The sequence below is a fragment of the Nycticebus coucang genome, chromosome 10 (assembly GCF_027406575.1).
Source record: "Nycticebus coucang isolate mNycCou1 chromosome 10, mNycCou1.pri, whole genome shotgun sequence".
In the NCBI taxonomy this organism is placed as follows: Eukaryota; Metazoa; Chordata; class Mammalia; order Primates; family Lorisidae; genus Nycticebus; species Nycticebus coucang.
Genome location: NC_069789.1, coordinates 123004485 through 123026114, shown reverse-complemented (window position 1 = coordinate 123026114; position 21630 = coordinate 123004485). Strand labels below are relative to the sequence as shown.

General features: G+C 48.8%; 3 protein-coding genes across 4 annotated transcripts; all 3 read left to right on the top strand.

The window, feature by feature from the left end:
* The first annotated feature begins 155 nt into the window (after positions 1–155).
* Positions 156–485, top strand: LOC128596797 (10 kDa heat shock protein, mitochondrial). Its single transcript, XM_053606527.1, has one exon. The coding sequence runs from the start codon at positions 156–158 to the stop codon at positions 462–464; it is 309 nt and encodes a 102-aa protein (XP_053462502.1). The 3' UTR covers positions 465–485.
* A 129-nt stretch (positions 486–614) lies between these two features.
* On the top strand, positions 615–8650 carry MIA (MIA SH3 domain containing). Its single transcript, XM_053606522.1, has 4 exons — positions 615–6964; positions 7206–7339; positions 8157–8267; positions 8558–8650. The coding sequence occupies exons 1-4, from the start codon at positions 6835–6837 to the stop codon at positions 8579–8581; spliced, it is 399 nt and encodes a 132-aa protein (XP_053462497.1). The 5' UTR covers positions 615–6834; the 3' UTR covers positions 8582–8650.
* A 733-nt stretch (positions 8651–9383) lies between these two features.
* Positions 9384–20502, top strand: RAB4B (RAB4B, member RAS oncogene family). Of its 2 annotated transcripts, none has more exons than XM_053606519.1 (8): positions 9384–9570; positions 11210–11290; positions 11554–11668; positions 14401–14463; positions 14552–14706; positions 16281–16376; positions 16462–16592; positions 18166–18395. In XM_053606519.1, exons 1-7 carry the CDS (start codon positions 9555–9557, stop codon positions 16575–16577), a joined length of 642 nt encoding a protein of 213 aa, XP_053462494.1. In that variant the 5' UTR covers positions 9384–9554; the 3' UTR covers positions 16578–16592; positions 18166–18395. The 2 variants fall into 2 exon arrangements, with proteins under 2 accessions (XP_053462494.1, XP_053462493.1); XM_053606518.1 differs by lacking the exon at positions 18166–18395 and adding an exon at positions 20119–20502 and having other exon boundaries at positions 9385–9570.
* Positions 20503–21630: the final 1128 nt, after the last annotated feature.

Below are 21630 nucleotides of genomic sequence, written 5' to 3'. Positions count from 1 at the left end.
GTCCTGGAAAGTTTAAATTGTTGAGTATAAATTGTTAAGTATACTCATATGTATAACTTAAGACCCATTCTCGTATCATACAAATGGAAAAAACATCACTTGGCAGCAGTAGAAAATTCACCACAAAAAGAGTGGTGGCTACGGAGGTGGGAGCCATGGCAGGACAAGCATTTAGAAAGTTTCTTCCACTCTTCGACCGAGTATTGGTTGAAAGGTGTGCAGCCGAAACTGTAACCAAAGGAGGCATTATGCTTCCAGAAAAATCTCAAGGAAAAGTATTGCAAGCAACAGTAGTGGCTGTTGGGTCAGGCTCTAAAGGAAAGGGTGGAGAGATTCAACCAGTTAGTGTGAAAGTTGGAGATAAAGTTCTTCTCCCAGAATATGGAGGCACTAAAGTAGTTCTAGATGACAAGGATTATTTTTTATTTAGAGATGGTGACATTCTTGGAAAGTATGTAGACTGAAATAAATCACTACTGAAATGGCATTGACATGAAGCTGCCCATTCCACTAAAGTTCTGAAATCTTGCATCATGTAAATAATTTCCATGTCTCTCTTTTATAATAAACTGATGATATCTAAAAAAAAAAAAAAAATTCACCACAAAAATAAATACAGAAGGCTCAGTGCCTGTGGCTTAAGCGGCTAAGGCACCAGCCACATACACCTGAGCTGGCTGGTTCGAATCCAGCCCGGGCCCGGCAAACAATGACAGCTGCAACCAAAAAAATAGGCGGGCATTGTGGCGGGCGCCTCTGGTCCCAGCTATTTGGGAGGCTGAGGCAAGAGAATCGCTTAAGCCCAGGACTTGGAGGTTGCTGTGAGCTGTGATATCACAGCACTCTACCCAGGGCGACAGCTTGAAGCTTTGTCTCAAAAATAAATAAATAAAAATAAAGCTGATTTATAAAATAAAATAAATGCAGTAAAACATAATATCTGGGTATTGTTTCCTGTCAAGGTTCTAAGCCCAATCCTGTCCCGTCTTCTCTCCCTGTTAAAAGAGGCATATCAGTGTTAGGAGTGATGGAGACAAAGAGCACCCAGTGCAGACTTGCTCCTTCTGTGGTCTGAAAGTTTGGAAGGACCAGGGATTGCCATCTTTACTAAGTGACACTGTTAATTGCAGACAGGCAAATGGAAATGGCAACCATATGCCTAGTAGCTATTATGTACCTTTGTTTTGTGGTCAGCTACTCATGGTTTCTACTCTGGGGACTCTTTAGCAATTAATATTCCTCCTGTGGGTTTCCTTTCCTTTATGAAGAGGAATCCTATATTAATACCATGATGTGTTAGTGCTCAGCACCCCTGACCTCAAACGCACACACCACCAGGCACTTAGTAAGCACTCCCATATTTGCTGAGTACCTATCGTGCTAAATGTGTGTGTCCAACCATTTCTTCCCTAAATTATGTTTGGACTTGACAGCTTAGAGCTCAGGTTGCCTGGGAGAGAAGTAGATGTTCTGGAGAATGATCCTGGGCAGTGATCTCTAAAGCAGTTTGGAAGTGAGACCTGAGTTCATATCCTCCCCACTTTGTTATTCTGACCTTGGACAGTGACTCAACTTCAGGCCTCAAGTTTTCTCTTCTTCAATATGGAGAATGAAAGCTGAAGGGGAAGTATTGCAGAGCATGGCCAGCAAAGTCCAGAGTTGAAGTGATTGTTTGGCTAAGTCCCAAATGACCTATATCAGCCTACCATGTGAAGATCTGGAAGAAGTGCAAAAATCTGGGGGTGGGAGTAAGCTCATTGAGAGAAGGGAAAACTCCAAGGGGTTCCATTTACATCGTGTTCAATAGAATTGTGCTTCTTAGTGCTTCTCCCTGTGGCTGGAATGCAGAGGGAGACAGGGATACAATGTGGGCTGGGGCAGTTGCCTTGGCTGCCTTGTGAGTCTGTGTGAGGTTTAGATGTGGTACGCAGCCTCTAAGAAGGTTCCTGGTATTCCCAGTCTTGTGAAATCTCCTTTCCTTGAGCGTGAACTGGGTCTAGTGACCTACTTTGGATGAATACAGCAAAATGGTGGGATGTAACTTCCAAAATAAGATTACAAAATTAGCCAGGCATGGTGGTGTGTTACTGTGGTCTCAGCTGCTTGGGAGGTTAAGGCAAGAGGATCTGATTTCTGTTACTGCACTCTAGCCTGGGTGACAAAGCAGGTTCAAACCAGCTTGAGCAAGAACGAGACCCTATGTCTAAAAATAGCCAAGTGTTGTGGTGGACGCCTGTAGTAGCTGCTTGGGAGACTAAGACAAGAGAATCATTTGGGCCGCACCTGTGGCTCAACGAGTAGGGTGCCAGCCCCATATACCCGAGGTGGTGGGTTCAAACCTGGCCCAGGCCAAAAAATACAAGAAAAAAGAAAAGAGAGCCATTGCAGTACATTGAGCTCCATAGAGACAGCGCTGGGGCAAGTGAGAGCCGGACGGGCACTGGGCGACTGTGCCTCGCTGAGGAAAAATAATTAAACATGGGCAAAGGAGATCCTAAGAAGCCGAGAGGCAAAATGTCATCATATGAATTCTTTGTGCAAACTTGTCGGGAGGAGCGTAAGAAGAAGCACCCAGATGCTTCAGTCAACTTCTCAGAGTTTTCTAAGAAGTGCTAGAGAGGGGGAAGAGCACGTCTGCTAAAGAGAAAGGAAAATTTGAAGATACGGCAAAGGTGGACAAGGCCCGTTATGAAAGAGAAATGAAAACCTGTATCCCTCCTAAAGGGGAAACAAAAAAGAAGTTTAAGGATCCCAATGCACCCAAGAGGCCTCCTTGGGCCTTTTTCTTGTTCTGTCCTGAGTATCGCCCAAAAATCAAAGGAGAACATCCTGGCCTATCCATTGGTGATGTTGCAAAGAAGCTGGGGGAGATGTGGAATAACACTGCTGCGGATGACAAGCAGCCTGATGAAAAGAAGGCCGCAAAGCTGAAGGAAAAATACGAAAAGGATATTGCTGCATACCGAGCTAAAGGAAAGCCTGATGCAGCGAAAAAGGGAGTCGTCAAAGCTGAAAAAAGCAAGAAAAAGAAGAGGAGGAAGATGAAGAAGATGAAGATGAAGAAGATGATGATGAATAAGTTGGTTCTAGCACAGTTTTTTTCTTGTCTATAAGTATTTAATCCCCCTGTACACAACTCACTCCTTTTCAAGAAAAAAACTGAAATGTAAGGCTGTGTAAGATTTGTTTTTAAACTGTACAGTGTCTTTTTTTGTATAGTTAACACACTACCGAATGTGTCTTTAGATAGCCCTGTCCTGGTGGTATTTTCAATAGCCACTAACCTTGGGCAGTCTGGGGGTTGTAAATTGGCATGGAAATTTAAAGCAGGTTCTTGTTGGTACACAGCACAAATTAGTTATATATGGGGATGGTGGTTTTTTCATCTTCAGTTGTCTCTGATGCAACTTATACGAAATAATTGTTCTGTTAACTGAATACCACTCTGTAATTGCAAAAAAAAGTTGCAGCTATTTTGTTGACATTCTGAATGCTAAGTAAATACAATTGTTTTTTATTAAAAAAAAAAAAATAGGGGCGGCGCCTGTGGCTCAAAGGAGTAGGGCGCCAGGCCCCATATGCTGGAGGTGGTGGGTTCAAACCCAGCCCCAGCCAAAAACTGCAAAAATAAATAAATAAGAAAAGAATCACTTGAGCCCAAGGTTTTGAGGTTGCTGTGAGCTGTGATGCCATGACACTCTACCAAGGATGACAAAGTGAGACGCTGTCTCAAAAAAAAAAAAAAAAAAATTACAGGCTTGGTGCCTATAGCACAGTGGTTATGGTTCCTGCCACATACACCCAGGCTGGTGGGTTCAAACCCAGCCTGGGCCAGCTTAACAATGACAACTGCAACTACAACAAAAAAAAATAGCTGGGTGTTGTGGCAGGCGCCTGTAGTCTCAGCTACTGGGAGGCTGAGGCAAGAGAATATTGCTTAAGCCCAAGAGGTTGAGGTTGCTGTAAGCTGTGACACTATAGCACTCTACCGAGGGCAACGTAGGCTCTGTCTCAAAAAATATTACAAAGACTGCCTCCAGATGACTTGCTTTTGGGGAAACTAACTGCTGTGTGAGCTGTCTGGAGAGATTTGGGTAGCAAGGAACTGAGGGAAATAAACAGCTAGTGAGGACAGGGTCTCAGTCTAGTTCCCACAAGGAACAGGATCCTTCCAATGGCTGGCTGAATTTGGAAGTGGATCCTCCCCCATTCCATCCTTCAGATGAAACTGTAGCCCTGGCTGGGCTCAGTGGCTCATGCCTGTAATCCCAGCACTGTGGGAGGCTGAGGAGGGAGAATTGCATGAGCTCAGGAGTTTGAGACTCGCCTGAGCGAGAGTGAGACCCCAACTCATGAAAAAAATGGAAAAACCCAGCCGGCGCCTTAGCGAGCGCCTGTAATCCCATCGGCTTCCAGAGGCCGAGGCAGCCGGATGCCCACAGCCCGAGTCTGAGGTTGCAGTGACCTACCACGCCCACTGCACTCTGCTCAGGGGCATAGGGTGGGACTCTGTCTCAACAACAAAAAACAAAAAAAGCAAAGAAATAAAAAATAAGCAATGAAATAAAATAAACAAACAAAAAAAAAGAAACTGTAGCCCTGGCTAACAGGTTGATTGCAGCCTTACAGGAGGCCTAGCACTGGAGGCATGCAGCTAAGCCATCCATATTTCTGACACTGAAACAGTGATAAGAAATATTGGTTTTAAGCTACTGTTGTTTTGGAGTAATTAATTACGCAGCAATAGATAAATGCACTGGGCTTGGGGAAATGAAGTCACTTCTACCATTTCGTGGCTTCATCAGTAATATGAAGGGCTGATGATTAATTGCGTTCTCCTTTCTAAGTATCCAGATACTTCACACACTCATATACCTGGTCTTTGTTCATGGTTGTCTTCCCTACCAGAGGCTGTTGGTGTCCTTTCCTTGAGCTATATAACTAAACTGGTCTAATCTGTCCAAGTACAGATTAAGCCAGTCAAAACCAGTCATGAATGGCTGGAACTAGTTTAAATTGTCCACAACTGGCCAAAATCAGTCCAAGCTGGTGTAAACTGGTCAAATCCAGTTGAAATTGGTTAGGACTGGCCGAAACCAGTTCTAACTGGTTTAAACCAGATATTTAGACAAAACCAGTCATAACCAGTTGAGATTGATCCAAACTGATCTAAATTGTTTAAATTGAGGTGAAACCAGCCATGACTGGCCAAGACCAGTCAAAACTGGATATATGGCTGAAACTAGTCTAAACTGATGAAAACCAGTTATTTAAAAGGTGAAAATGGGAAAGTTCTGTCGGGATAAAGTGGCTCATGTCTGTAATCCTAGCACTCTGGGAGGCCAAGGTGGGTGGATCTCTTGAGCTCAGGGGTTAGGAGACCAGCCTGAGCAAGAGCCAGACCCCATCTCCAGTACAAAAAATAGAAAAAGAAAATTGCTGGGCATTGTGGCAATGCCCATAGTCCCAGCTACTTGGGAGGCTGAGGCAGGATGATCCATTGAGCACAGGAGTTGTTTTTTTTTGAGGCAGAGTGTCACTATGTCACCCTGGTAGAGTGCTGTGGTGTCATAGCTCACAGCAACCTCAAACTCTTGGGGCTTAAGTGATTCTCTTGCCTCATCCTCCCAGTAGCTGGAGCTACAGGCGCCCGCCACAATACCCAGCTAGTATTTTTTTTTTTTTTTTGCAATTTTGGCTGGGGCTGGGTTCAAACCCACCACCCTTGGTATATGGGGCTGGCACCCTACTCCTTGAGCCACAGGTGCTGCCCCCAGCCCAGCTATTTTTTTGTTGTCATTATTGTTTAGCAGGCCCTGACTGGGTTTGAACCCACCAGCCCTGGTGCATGTGGCCTGCACCCTAACCACTGAGCTACAGGCGCCAAGCCATGAGCACAGGAGTTTGAGGTGGCAGCTAGGCTGAAGCCATGTCATTCTAGCCTGTGCGACTTGCACTAAATGCCCTGTCAATCTGCTGGATATATTTAACCCTTACAAGATCCCCATGAAGTGAGGTAGCACATGATGTTTGTGGGCCTGGAAAAGACAAGTCTCAACCCCTCCACTTAACTGGCTGTGTAGCCTTAGAGGAGTTCGTAACTCTGTACATTTCCACTGACACGTAAAATGGGGTTATAAAAGCCCCTCCAGAGGTGACACAGAGTGGCCATGTGAGTTAAAGTATACTTGGTGAATGCTTTTTAACTTTTGGAGGTTATTTTTATTCTCAATTTACATAGAAAAGAAGGAAAGGCCCTGAGAAGAGAAATAGCTTAGCCCATGTCACTCAGTCAGGAAGTGGCTAGTGAGCAGGAATAGTGAACATGGTGGGACCTTGCCTAGCCCAAGGCCCCTCGTACAATATTCACTCAGTACTTTAGAGGTGAGGTTGCTCCTGGTAATCAATGGGCTGCCTTGTTCTGCCTCTCAGCACAGGACATTCCAAGGTGGTTTTCTCTACAGGCTCCTTTGGTTCTGTCCTGGTAGGGGACAGTAGAGGAGCCTAGGTATCTAATCCGACTCAAGAGAAGATGGAATTGAATATCTCAATGTAGGGGACTGGGCCTCTGATTGTTAAGGGTGGGGGGGCTGTCACTTGGAGCAGTCTGGGCTGCTTGGGCCTTGTCTGGGCATTTCCTTGGGCTGGCAGCCCACACCCTGTCCTTGGAATGGTTCTGGCTGGGTAGCAGCCTCCAGGTGGACAAAATTTGGGACTGGTTTAGGGCGGAGACAGAGCTGAGAACACAAGTTTCCTTGTGCTCCAGAGGGGGGTGAGGGCAGAAGGAAATTGGAGTCTCCATTCTCCCCCTGGTCACTCTCTTGCTCACAGTCCATGATGGCTTGGTCCCCAGTGTTCCTTGGTGTCATTGTCTTGCTGTCTGCCTTCCCAGAGCCTTGTGATGGGGGCCACCCCATGCCCAAGCTGGCTGACCGGAAGCTGTGTGCTGATGAGGAATGCAGCCGTAAGAGTGGGGAGAGGAGAATTGGGGGTGTGGGTTGTTGGTGTGTGTGTGTGTTGTGGGGTGTATGTGCTGTTTTTTTTTTTTTTTTTTTCCAGATTCTTTTTTTTTTTTTTTATTGTTGGGGATTCATTGAGGGTACAATAAGCCAGTTACACTGATTGCAATTGTTAGGTAAAGTCCCTCTTGCAATCATGTCTTGCCCCCATGTATGTGCTGTTATTTCCTTCTATTCCTTCCCTAGACCCCATCTCCATGGCTGTGGCCCTTCAGGACTACGTGGCCCCTGACTGCCGTTTCCTGACCATACACAGGGGCCAAGTTGTGTATGTCTTCTCCAAGCTGAAGGGCCGTGGGCGACTCTTCTGGGGAGGCAGTGTGAGTCTCTGGAGAACAAAGAACAGGGCTGGAGTGGGAGCAAAAACATTTTCCACATGAAGGGGAAATTAAGGTGGCAAAATGAAATAGATGAGTTGATGGGGGGGATACTGTGACCTGCTTTCACTTTGTTTAGCAATTTTAGGGTACCTGCTGTGGTCCCAAGCTCTGTATTCTAATAGAAACAAGTGATAAGCAAGGTATCAAAAATATTAGCAAATTGCTGGGTGCAGTAGCTCATGCCTGTAATCCTAGCACTCTGGGAGGCTGAGGCAGGTGGTTTGCTTGAGCTCAGGAGTTCAAGATCTCATCTCTACTTAAAAAAAAAAAAAAGAGAGAGGCGGCGCCCGTGGCTCAAAGGAGTAGGGCGACAGTCCCATATGCCGGAGGTGACGGGTTCAAACCCAGCCCCGGTCAAAAACTGCAAAAAAAAGAGAGAAAGAAAAATTGGCTGTGCATTATGGTGGGTGTCTAGTCCCAGCTACTCAGGAGGCTGAGGCAAGAGGATCACTTGAGCCCAACAGTTTGAGGTTGCTGAGACCTATGATCCCATGGCACTTACCCAGGGTGACAGAGTGAGACTGCAAATATGTGCTGCTGTGAGAATTAATAAAGAAGTGATGGGGTGGCTACTTTATATCTAGTGGTCAGGAAGGGTTTTTGAGCAGGGGATATTTAAGCTGAGACTCAAATGACAAGGATGGAGGCAGCTCTGTGGAGATCAAGAAGAGATAATGCAAAGACCTTCAGCAGAAATGGGCTTGCCACGTTCCTTTTCCAGGTTAAAAGACCCGGGCTTTTAACTCCTCTTCCCCAGGTTCAGGGCGATTACTATGGCGATTTCGCTGCTCGCCTGGGCTATTTCCCCAGTAGCATTGTCCGAGAGGACCAGACCTTAAAACCTGGCAAGATCGATATGAAGACAGATGTGAGTATCATGAGGGCTGGCAAGAATTTGGAGGGAGGACCCTTGGGTTGTGGTAATGGGCAAAGATGCTCCTACCCGGGGCTCCCAAGGTGTGTGTACTGGACAAATTCTTTACCAATCTCAATTTTATCACTACCTGTAAAATGGGTCCACTTTGAAGGTGCAAAGATTAAAGGGCTCTACGCTAATTTGCGTGACCAAACCTGGCCCATATGGCTACAGCCTTTGCTAGATCCTTTGTGGTCTAACTGCTGGTTTTCTCTCCACTGTTTCCCCTTTCTCTTTTTCAGAAATGGGATTTCTACTGCCAGTGAGCTTAGCTTACCGCTGTCCCTGCCGATTTTCCTCCCGGACTTCATGCAAATACATCAACTAAGTGCAAACTGCCTCTCGCTGTCGTCTTTGGGGTGGGGAATGTCTGAAGAAAATGTTTCTCCAGGTTCCTGAATCTAGCCAATCAACCGCACTGAATATGGTAACGCAATGGTTGCTAGGCAGATGTTACTGATGAGACCCCTTAGCTCTAAGCCGGGTACTTAGGTCAGGTTCCTAAGCTTAGATCTTAGATACATCAAAGGAGAACCTAAACATCACAACTGGGGGGGGTTATCCTTCCCATTGGTCTCGAGAGGACACTACAATAGGAATGAGCCATTCGGACCATGAGGAGGACATAAGTAGCAGAGCAAAGGTTTCCTTGAAAGATTATCTGCAAAGGGAGGTTAGAGGCAATTTGTATTTATCCCCACCCCATCTCCCCCCAATTTTCCTCTTCTTGCCTTTGAGGCCCCAAACCTGTCCCGACACCTCAAAATCCCCGCTCTTGCAGGTTCTGTCAATCCTTCCCCTGTCCCCTCATTTGCATTCATATTCCCGCCCCCACGTCGGCTGCTACCCAATCCGGAGACTCTGCTCGGCCCCGGGACTGCTGACCAAATCCGTTCCTCAGCTCAGGGAACGATCTCTGAGCTGTCCTTTTCTGTATGCTTAACCAATCGCTCCTCTTGGTCCCGCCCCTTTTTACTCGGACCCTCTCTCACTACCAATCCGCGTCTTTTGTCTTGCCCCCCGCCCGCGAGTTCCCCTTTGCCTCCCTCTAGAAGGCGTGGTCTGGTATCCCGCAGCCTTAGCGGGTCGCGCCGGAGAGGGGGTGGAGGCGGAAGTGGCGGCGCCGGGCCGGGGGAATAGGAAGGAGCCGGGGCTGCAGCCGGAGTGGAGCGGCTGCCAGCCGAGGAGCAGGCGCGGCCGCGGCGCCATATTTCGGCCCTTAGCGGCCGCGATCGAGTCATGGCCGAGACCTACGGTGAGGGTGGTTGGCCAAAGCCAGGGTCTGGGGTCTCGGCCGGGAAAGGATGAGGCCTACAGGAACGGGGCGGAGCTTTATACACCAAGGGGCGGAGTCTGCTATTTGGGGGCAGAGCCTAAGTGGATGCTGGGAGGGGTTTAGTAGGTCTGGGGCGGAACCTAATCGATTTGGGTGGAGCCTGAGGGTCTGGTGCGTGGGTTAAATAGATCCAGGCAGGATTTGAGGGAGCTGGTCTTGAGGGATTTAGGGTAGATGTTGAGGGAAAAGGTGAGCTTTAACGATCAGGGCGGAGCCTGCGTGAAGGGAGCAGGACAGTATGAATGGGGCGGGGCTGACTATAAATGTCAGAAGTCAACCCCGAATGGATACTCTGGACCCTGGGGCGGATCTGACTTGAGAAATCTGGAATGGGGTTGGGAATGAATTGTCCTCGAATATAGTGGTGGTACTTAGTTGCAGGGAGTGGGGCTTAAGCTTGAGAACAGGGACAAGATCCTGAGCAGAGAGAGGGAAGGAGAGACTGTGGCTCAGTGAGTAGGGCGCCGGCCCCATATACCGAGGGTGGCGGGTTCGAACTCAGCCCCGGCCGAACTGCAATAAAAAAATAGCCGGGCGTTGTGGCGGGCGCCTGTAGTCCCAGTTGCTCGGGAGGCTGAGGCAGGAGAATCGCGGAAGCCCAAGAGCTGGAGGTTGCTGTGAGTCCTGTGATGTCATGGCACTCTACCGAGGGCGGTAAAGTGAGACTCTGTCTCTGCAAAAAAAAAAAAAAAAAAAGAATTGGAAAATCGCTCGGCGCCTATAGCTCAGTAGTTAGGGCGCGAACGACATACACCGAGGTTGGCAGGTTCGAACCTAGCCCGGCCTGTAGTCCCAGCTACTTGAAAGACTGAGGCAAGAGAATCGCTTAAGCCCAAGAGTTTGTGGTTGCTGTGAGCTGTGACGACACAGCACTCTACCAAGACTGACAGTTGAGACTCTATCTCAGAAAAAAATAAAAAGAGAGAATTGGAAAATCATTATCAAAGCATGAAAAATTATGTACAAAACGAGGTGGCAGTGGTGGGGAAGTTCTGACTTAGGAGTCAGAGGGAGCTGCATTAATTCAACAAATATACAAAAGGAAGAGGAACAAATCCAAACACCCTGAGGTGAGAACCAGCTTGTTTCCAGAGAATAGACTGAAGACCAAAGAGTTAGAGGATGGTAGGAGGGGAGGGGGCTAGATTGTAGTCCTTGATAAATGGCTTTGAAGAGCTATTAAGTATAATAGCTAAGAATTGGACTCTGGAGCCCCCTGGCCTGGTTAAACTCTGCCCAATTGTGTTACCTTCCACAAGTCAGTTGACTTCTTTGGCCTCGGTTTTGTCATCTGGAAAATGGGAATAATTTTTAGTATACCTCCCTCATAGAGTTTTCCTGAGGATTAAGTGAGCCATTAATATAAGTAAAAACCTTTAGAACTGTGCCTGGCCTATGGTAAGCACTGCATAAGCATGATTCGTTACTTTAGTTTGTTGCTTTATTTCTGCCTGTGTCTCTTTTTCTCCCTCTAACGGTGATGATTTCTTGGTTTCTATCTTTTTCCCTGTGTCTTTCTTTCCCTGGGATCTCTCTGATTTTGGCTTCATCTTGTCAGACTTCCTCTTCAAATTCCTGGTGATCGGCAGTGCAGGAACTGGCAAATCATGTCTCCTTCATCAGTTCATTGAGAATAAGTGTGAGTTTCTAGCAATGGTCCTGGGAGCACTGAGCTGTGTTGATGGGCATGTTGTAGACAGGGGAGTGGGGGGCAGCTGGTGAAATGGGCAGGGCTGGCCATGGGTACAACTCCAGTGCTGGCTTCTTGGTTCTTGCCTTGCTGGGTTCTCTTTGACTTTGCTCACCTCCACAGTAGGAATGGGTTTGTAGAGACTGAGAAGGCCTTGGAGGATGGGGGATCCTCTGAGCCCCTGCTCTGTCTCCTCTCTCCCTCCCTCCCAGTCAAACAGGACTCTAACCACACGATTGGCGTGGAGTTTGGATCCCGGGTGGTCAACGTAGGTGGGAAGACTGTGAAGCTACAGATTTGGGACACGGCTGGCCAGGAGCGATTTAGGTAGGTGGGCTGGGTTCCCAAGGGAGGGTGAGAAAAAGAGGAGGGAGAGGGAGATACGTGCAGAGTCATTCAGAGACTCTGAGTGAGAGAGCAGGCAAGGCAGAAGAGAAATAGAGATCGTGGTTAGCAGGTATATAGTCAAGGATAGAGAGAAAGAAAGACAGAGAGAAAAAGAGGTAGAAAAAGTGAGGCTGGGGATGGGGTGAGTGTAGACATTTAGTGTAGAGACACTAAAACGGTAAAAGAAGAGGAAACATGAGAGACACACTCCCAATGGGAATGAGAAAGAGACAGAGTAAGAGAGATGAAGAGAATGACAAAGGAGGGAAGGAGACACAAAGAAAAATAGAGGTCAGAGGAAGAGAGGGACAGGCAGAGTCTGACAGGTGTAACCGCAGAGATGGAGAAATGGGCATGTTGTGGGAAAGAAAGGTGCGTAGGTCTTCAGGAAATGTCTGCAAAAAAGTTGATAGACACAAAGAAACCTTGAGAAGAGTCTGAGAAATATAGAGACAGAGAACAGGGAGAAAACGAGGGAATTCAATCCATGGAAAAGTGTAGTTTCTGGGCAGCAATGAGTAGCTGCTAAATTAGCCCTCACGTACTGGTTGACTGCATGAGGCATGTACAGCCCAGAGACAGAGAGAAAGGGTAAAGGAGACACAAGAGTGTGACATGGGCCAGGTCCATAGTAAGTGCCCAATAAATGCTTGTGGAGTGATTACATGACTTCTAGAGGACTCAGACTGATGAGACAAGGGAATGTAGAGAGTTGGCTACACTGGGAAGGAGGCCTCCATCAACATAGCAGGGGGTGGCGCCTATGGCTCAGTGAGTAGGGCACCGGTCCCATATACCAAGGGTGGCGGGTTCAAACCCGGCCCCAGCCAAACTGCAACAAAAAATAGCCAGGTGTTGTGGCGGGTGCTTGTAGTCCCAGCTACTCAGGAAGCTGAGGCAAGAGAATCGCCTAAGCCCAGGAGTTGGAGGTTGCTGTAAGCTGTGACGTCACGGCACTCTACCCAGGGGGACAAAGTGAGACTCTGTCTCTAAAAAAAACAAATGTAGCAGGAGAGGGACTAGCAGATGCTGCATAGCACTAGGCCAAGGGGAGATGTTTATAAAATGCTGAATGGATGAGTGGATGAATAGATGGAAAGGCAAACATGATGATGAGAGACCCAGGGTCAGAGTGACAGAACTGAGAAAGAGACGAGGTGGCACCCGCAGCTCAGTGGATAGGGCGCTGGTCACATGCACCAGGGCTGGTGGGTTTGAACCCAGCCCAGGCCTGCTAAAACAAAAAAATAGCCAGGCGTTGTGTTGGACGCCTGTAGTCCCAGCTACTCGGGAGGCTGAGGCAAGAGAATCCCTTGAGCCTAAGAGTTTGAGGTTGCTGTGAGCTGTGACACCATAGTACTCTACTGAGGGCAACACAGTGAGACTCTGTCTCAATTAAAAAAAAGAAAAAGAGGGCGGCGCCTGTGGCTCAGTGAGTAGGGCGCCGGCCCCATATGCCGAGGGTGGCGGGTTCGGACCCAGCCCCGGCCAAACTGCAATAGAAAAATAGCCGGGCGTTGTGGCGGGCACCTGTAGTCCCAGCTGCTCAGGAGGCTGAGGCAAGAGAATCGCGTAAGCCCAAGAGTTAGAGGTTGCTGTGAGCTGTGTGACGCCAGGGCACTCTACCCGAGGGCAGTACCGTGAGACTCTGTCTCTACTAAAAAAAAAAAAAAGAAAAAAAGAAAAAGACACAAAAGAAACAGAGAATTAAAGACACAAACATAAAAAAGACATAGAGGGGGGCAGCACCTGTGGCTCAAAGGAGTAGGGCACCCGCCCCATATGCCGGAGGTGGCGGGTTCAAACCCAGCCCTGGCCAAAAACTGCGGAAAAAAAAAAAAAAAAGACACAGAGAAAGAAACAGACCAATGAAGAGGTAGGCTGGGCGCCTGTAGCTCAGTGGTTAGGGTGCTGGGCACAAGCTCTGGGGCTCATGGGTTTGAACCCGGCCTGGGCCTGCTAAACAAAAAAGACAAAACAAGGGCGGCGCCTGTGGCTCAGTGAGTAGGGCACCGGCCCCATATGCTGAGGGTGGCGGGTTCAAACCCAGCTCCGGCCAAACTGCAACAAAAAAATAGTCGGGCCTTGTGGCGAGCGCCTGTAGTCCCAGCTGCTGGGGAGGCTGAGGCAGGAGAATCGCGTAAGCCCAAGAGTTAGAGGTTGCTGTGAGCCGTGTGACGTCATGGCACTCTACCAGAGGGTGGTACAGTGAGACTCTGTCTCTGCAAAAAAAAAAAAAGACAAAACAATAAAAAAAATAGCTGGGCGTTGTGGTGGGAACCTGCAGTCCCATCTACTAGGGAGGCTGAGGCAAGAGAATCGCCCAAGAGTTGGAGGTCGCTGTGAGCTATGATGCCAGAGCACCCTATTGAGGGTAACAAAGTGAGACTCTGTCTCAATAAAAAAAAAAAAAGAAGAAGAGGTACGGAAAGACAGAGATACAGAGAGAGACAAAGACAAGGAGATTCACAGACAGAGACAGACAGAGCTAAGTGAGACAAAGGCTGAGAGGCAGAGAAAGAAATTGTATGGTGACTAGACTAAGGCTAGGTTTTGGGGGATGGGCAAGCAGGAAAAGGGGGCCTCCGAACCACCAGTCTTTCTCCACAGAGGGGGGCAGTCTCGGGGCAGACCCCAGCCTTAGGGGTGACTGGGTCCCCCTGGCTCCACAGGTCGGTGACACGGAGTTATTACCGAGGGGCGGCTGGAGCCCTGCTTGTGTACGACATTACCAGGTAGGTGTACAGAGGAGATGGGGCAGGGCAAGGCATGGGTGGCCGCCACTCTCCTGTGCTGCCTCCCTCCTCTCACCCTTCTCCACAGCCGGGAGACATACAACTCATTGGCTGCCTGGCTGACCGACGCCCGGACGCTGGCCAGTCCCAATATCGTGGTCATCCTCTGTGGCAACAAGAAGGACCTGGACCCTGAGCGGGAGGTCACTTTCTTGGAGGCTTCCCGCTTTGCCCAGGAGAATGGTGAGAACTGTGCAGGGGGCCAGGTGCGGGGAGGGGAGAAGGCAGAGCTGTTGGAGAGGCCAGGCCATCCACAGGGACTGCAGGCTTCCTGGCTGTCAGTGGCTATGCCCAGTAGGGGAATGTGGAGGTTCAGAGGTCTAGGTTCAAATCTGAGTATTGCCATGTGTGAGCTGTGCGACCACTTCGGTCCTCAGTTTCCCCACCTGAAAAGTGGGATCATATTTCTGCTTTACAGTGGCTGTGATGGTTAAGGGAGGTTGTCCATGGGAAGCCTTCCACACGCTGAAGTGAGTGTTAGATTAACTTCGGCTGCTAAGCTGGTACCTTTTCTTTCTTTCTTTTTTTTTGCAGTTTTTTGGCCAGGGCTGGGTTTGAACCCGCCATCTCTGGCATATGGGGCCGGCGCCCTACTCCTTTGAGCCACAGGCACCGCCTGGTGGTTTCCTTTTTTTAAAACAGAGTTTCACTTTGTCAGCCTTGGTAGAGTGCTGTGGCGTCATAGCTCACAGCAACCTTAAACTCTTGGACTCAAGCAATCCTCCTGCCTCAGCCTCCCAAGTAGCTGGGAGTATAGGTTCCTTCCACAATGCCTGGCTAGTTTTCTTTCTATTTTTAGTAGAGATGGGGTCTTGCTTTTGCTCAGGCTTATCTCAAACTCCTGAACTCAAGCAATCCACCCACCTCGGTTTCCTAGAGTGCTAGGATTACAGGTATGAGCCTCTGCGCCTGGCTTAAAGGCATGTTTTGTGAATAAGAGAGATGGGATTGGACAGATCCCAGGCTAACAGACACTGGTGCTAAGGGAAGCATTCTGACAGACCATGTCCAAAGGTTGGCAAGAATAAACTCATTAGAAAACATTGTGTTGGCCAAACCAACTGTATCTACTGGCCGGGATCTGTTTCCCCCATTTTGGAAACTCCAGATTTAGAGGAAGTTCTGCCATCAGAAACATATGGGTTTGGGTCCTGTTTCTAACTTACTTACTGTGAGGCCTTGTCATGGAGCTAATGAGTAGACTCTGGTGGGCCTGTGTTACATGGAGCTGAGGACACAGTGATGAAGAGAGCCCTAGGCCCAGCCTGTATGGAAGGACAGACCCATTTCCAGACAGTGACAGACCAGAAGGATCAGGGCTGGATGGAGAAGCACGGGGAGAGGGGTCAGAGCCAGGATAGGGGAGGCCCAGGTGGAGGGTAAAAGTGGAATGGGGAGTACAGGCAGCGGGGTAGGAGGATGGGGACAATGTGGGTAGGGGGTAGGAAGGTGTGGAGTACGGGCAAGGGGGTCGGATGGGGGCGTGGGGAGAAGGGCATAGGAGGCTGTGGGAACCCACAGGAGGCACCTGACCCAGCGTGGGAGATCAAGGAGGACTCTGTGGAAGAGGAGCTGTGTGTGCTGAGGTCTGAAGGAAGAGCTCAGTGGGCATATGAGGAGGGAGACATTCATGGCAGGGGAAAAAGATGTGGGGAGGCCAGGCTGGGTGGAACAGAATGAGAGCCAGCAGGTGAGAGTTGGAGTGGAGGACGGGGCCTGACTGAGACCCTGACCCTCAAGAGCGTCTGTCCCTCTAGAACTAATGTTCCTGGAGACCAGTGCTCTCACAGGCGAGAACGTGGAGGAGGCCTTCCTGAAGTGTGCCCGCACCATCCTCAACAAGATCGACTCAGGTAAGGCCCCGCTGACTGGAGTAGAAGGCAGGGCCAGGGGTCGGGTCTCCAAGGGACCTTTCATGACCTCTCCCCTTCCCCACAGGTGAGCTAGACCCCGAGAGGATGGGCTCAGGCATTCAGTATGGTGATGCTTCCCTTCGCCAACTCCGGCAGCCTCGAAGTGCCCAGGCCGTGGCCCCTCAGCCCTGTGGCTGCTGAGACCTGTGGAGTTAGGTAGGATGCTGGGGACTCAAGGAGTAGTGGTTTCCTGGTGTTCTGGAAAGGGGGAGCATGGAGTAGAGACAGAGACACAGAAAATGTGATGATGAGAGAAACTGAATGAGAGAGAAGGATGCAAAAATACATGAGTTGAAGGGGCTGTCTTCCTGGCTGCAGGGAATCCACTGTCCTCTCCAGCTGCAGACCACTGCTAGCTCTGGGTCTCACTGCCCATTTGTAGCTCTTCACTTACTTACTGAGCGCCAGGCCCTGCTCAAGGCACTGGGGATATAGTGGTGGGGAAAACAGACAAAAAGAGCCCTGCCCTTGTGCAGCTGACATTCTCCTATAAGGAGACAAGACAATAAACAAAATACTTAAGTAACTTATGTAGTAGTGAAGAGGTAAGAACTGTGAAGAAAAATAAAGTAAGCGAGGAGGGCTGGGAGGATGGAGTGCAATTTTGAACGTGGTGATGAGGTAAGCCTCACTGAGAAGGTGACATTCGAGCAGAGGAGGAAGGGGAGGGAGTCCTTCGGGGATCTGGGGCAAGAGCATGCTTGATAGAGCACAGCAAGTGCAGTGCCTTGAGGTAGGGTCTTGCATGGTCTGGGTGAGGAAGAATGAAGAGGCCGGTCTGGCTTTTGTGGGGGCTTGTGTGTTTGGCAGGAGGTATAGCATGAGATAAGGCTGAGTAGAGGGAAGCTGATCAGTTAGGGTCTGTGAACCCAAGCTTATACCCTGGGTGGGAGCCACAGGGAACTTACCTTCTGAGCAGAAGTGGTTGCCAGACGCCAGTGAGGAGGCTATTGCAAAGTCAAGGTGGACAGGACCTGGGGGTGGGTAGAGGAGAGGCTGAGAAGTGGATGGATCTGTATCCTTCCTGGTCTCTGTCTCTAGTCTCAGTCCCTCTTGATGTAGCCACTGGGTCTTTCTAACATGCACATCTGCTCCTGTCCCTCCCTGTTTAAAGCCATCCATGGCTCCCAGGGTCCGTGGGAAACAGCTGAAGCTCCTCAGCCTGGTGTTTGAGCCTCTGCAGGGACTGGACCCTGTCAGCCTCAGCCGCCTCAGCTTGTACCTCTCCCTACCACTCAGGCTGCTCCAGCCACCCTGAAGTTCTTTTTGTTCTTCTGAGCCTTTGCTTATGCTTTGCTTCTGCCTGGAACACCATTCCTGCCCGCTTCTCCCTGGTAGACCCCCTCTCCTCCTGTAAGAAGCCTTGCTTTTTCCTCCATGCTTGCTCCCAACTTGTTGATAGGCTTGTATGACTCTACAGAATTGGGTCCCATCCCTCCCCTGACCCCGGTGTGTGTTTGTCTTGCCAATTCCCCCCTCTGTGCTTCATGCTCAGCCTTTGGCAGCTCCAGGGTGGCTGTGGGGAAACGTGGTTAGATTTTAGATCTACTTTGAAGGCAGAGTCAACATGATTTCCTGATGGAATGGATGTGGAATTTGTCTTTGTTTTTTTTTTGGCCGGGGCTGGGTTTGAATCCACCACCTCCGGCATATGGGGCCAGTGCCCCACTCCTTTGAGCCACAGGCACAGCCAAGAATAACATTCTTTTTTTTTTTTTTTTATATGTAGGGTTTATTGTTGCAGTTTGGCCGGGGCCAGGTTTGAACTGGCCACCTTCAGTATATGGGGCCAGCACCCTACCCACTGAGCCACGGGTACCACCCCCATGGATGTGGAATTTGAAAGAAAGAGAAGAGTGAAGGATGAGTTCTTTGGACAGTGCTGTCTTGTCCTTCGAGGACTTTGTACCTTTGGTGGCTGAGCCCTCAGTTTCCTCATCTCTAAAATGAGGCCAATAATAGTACCACTTCCTATGGGTATTGAGAAGATTAAATAAGTGCTCAGAATGGGGCCTGACAATAAAGACATAATAAATAGGGGTATTCTTTAAAAAAGAATTATTTATTTATTATTTTAAATTTAATTAAATTTATTTTTATTTATTTATTTGAGACAGAGTCTCAAGTTGTTGCCCTCGGTAGAGTGCCATGGCGTCACAGCTCACAGCAACCTGAAACTCCTGGGCTTAAGCAATTCTCTTACCTCAGCCTCCTAAGTAGCTGGGACTACAGGCGCCCACCACAACACCAAGCTATTTTTTGTTGCAGTTGTCATTGTTGTCATTGTTTTTGGCCCAGGCTGGGTTTGAACCCATCAGCCTTGGTGCATGTGGCTGGCTCCGTAACCACTGTGCTGGGCACGGAGCCTTTTTTTTTTTGAGAGTACAGCAACTTCAAATTCTTGGGCTCAAGTGATCTTCTTCCTTCACCTCCCCAGTAGCTGGGACTACAGGCTTCTGCCTGAATGCCCAGCTAGTTTTTCTATTTTTAGTAGAAATGGGGGGGTCTTACTCTTTTGCTTAGGCTGGTCTGGAAATCCTGAGCTTAAGCAGTTTGCCTGTCTTAGCCTCCCGGAGTGCTAGGATTACACTGTGTAATCCTAGGTACACTAGTGCTAGGATTTCTTACCCCATACCCATTAACTAGTCATTCCCCCTTCCCCCAATCCTGGCAACCACCATTTGCTTTCTTTCTCTATAGACTAATACAAGATTCTTATTACATATGAAAAACTCTGATACTTTCTATTCTGTTTTATTCTTTTTCTTTTTCTTTGAGACAGAGTCTCCTCCTCTGTTGCCCTGGGTAGAGCGCCATGGCATCATAGCTTACAGCAACTTTAAACTCTTGGGCTCAAGCTAGCCTCCTACCACAGCCTCCCAAGCAGCTGGGGCTATTGGTGCCTGCCACAATGCCCGGCTAGGTTTTCTATTTTTAGTAGAGGTGGGTCTCACTCTTGCTCAGGCTGGTCTCAACTTCCGAACTCAAGGGATCCACTAGCCTCAGCCTCCCAGAGTGCTAAAATTATAGGCGTGAGCCACCACAACCAGCCTTGTTTTTTTCTATTTGAATAAAAAAATGGTCAAGGCCGATCAAACTCATTTTCCTCGCTCACTGAGACAGTGCTGCACATTGGAATCAACTAGAGAGCTTTAAAAAATACTGATGCCCAGGACTCACCCCAGAGAATCTGAAGTAATTTCAGTATTTCTAGAAGCACCTAGGTAATGCTATATGAGGTCAAAATGAGAGTGGAGAATCACTAACCTAATGTGTCTCCCCAGCTTGGAAGGCACTGGAATGACACTTAGAACCAGGGCAATCCAGAAACCTAACGAGACACAGATACAAAGGTAGGGACATGGTATTTAGATATTGGAATGTCCCTTTAGATATTGGAATGTCCCTTTATAGACTCAGACATCCCTCTGAGGTAAATAAACAAGGAAATGCAGGTACCCTCAAAGAGAGAAAGTGTGAGCATGAAAACAAGCTCAAAATTATCTGCAGAGGAGAAAAAGAAAGTCAGATAGGCAACTAAGAAACTGGAAGAAAGAGAAGGGTATGGAGAGAGGTCTGGGTATGGACATAGATCAGAGGGCAGGAAGATACCCAGAAATGAGACAGATGACAGTTGAAGAGATCCAGGCTCCCTCCAGGTCACCACACCCTTCTCTTTCAGCTCACCTATTCTCCAGGACCAGCCCTGCCCTTCTGGCTGGGGCCCAGACCAGGCCCTGGGAAGCCGTATCTCAACCTGCCCTGGCCCCGGAGAAGCTGCCCTGCCACCTGTCCCCCTTCCCTGGCCTGGTGGGGCTTGGCTTTGGGGCAAGACTGAGCCATGAGGGAAGGGGGAACCCATGCTTGCTGCTGCTTCCTCTGTCTTGGCTAACCTCTGTCCCCCCTGAACCCTTAACCATACCCCAAGAGATCCCAAAGCCTGAGACCAGGGTCATTTGGCCCTAACTCCCTGCCTGGCCCTGCTGTTGCGAGTATGTGTTATTTATTACCTGGAGGCCTGTCCTGACCCTAGCCCTATCCCCATAAAGCATTGTTTACACCTGTGTCTTGGCCTCCATCATTTTGGGATGTTGGGGAGACAACAGAGGTCCCAGGTGAAAAAATCATGTCAGGGTGTTTGGAAGCCTTGTTTCTGGATTGGACATAGTGTGAGATACACTGAGGGTACACCATGACTCAGGTGCCTATTGCGGAGGGATAACATTTGTCACCATGTGTACGCTTGGTTTCAATTTGTGGTCAAGGCTAACTGTAATACTGATGTCCATTAATTTGTAAGGTGTGTAAAAGAATATTTCCAAAACCTGTGTGTGGAACAGTGTTTGTAGGAATGTCTGCTGCTTGTGTGATACTGTTACATGTCTCCTTGCAAATTATATTGGTGAGGTTGGTGTTGTTTGGCCAAGGCATGGGAATTTGGGCCCATGGGTTGGCCCTGGTCTATATGCCTGATCTTACTTGTGCATGTCTAATGCCTGAAAGTAGCAGACTGTGACTTACTATTATGTGTGTTCTCGTGAATGTGTGATCCTGAGGCCTGTGTTTTGGTTCTTGTGTGTGACCGTGAACCCTGTGTATGCCCCTAAAAACTGTTGGCCTTTGTAAAACTCATGCAAATTTTCTACCAGTGTGCATGTCTTTTGAGTCCAGGTGAACAACTCTACCTTCCCTCCTGATGTGGCCTGCCAGGGACTGTGTAGCCCTCTGAGGACACTCCTAACTACTGGTTGCCCTCTCACCCTCAAGTCAGTCTTAACCAATTCCACCAGAGGCCTGGATCCTACCCCCTCCTCCTGAGCAACACATTCAAAATGACCTTCTCTCAGGCTGTACACATTGGCTTATGCCTGTAATCCTAGCACTCTGGGCAAGTGGATTGCCTGAGCTCACGAGTTAGAGACCCTGTCTCTAAAAAACAGCAGGGTATTGTGGTGGGCACCTGTTATTCCAGCTACTTGGGAGGCTGAGGCAAGAGTATCTCTTGTGCCCAAAGAGTTTGAGGTTGCTTTGAGCTGTGATGACAAACCACTCTAGAGGGCGACAAAGTGAGACTCTGTCTCAAAAACAAAAAAAAACAACCCCCATCCCCCCCCAAAAAAAAAACAAAATGACCTTCTCTGAGTAGTCCTCCAAGGCAGGGTGACCCAAAAGGTTCACAATGAGATGAGGCTGG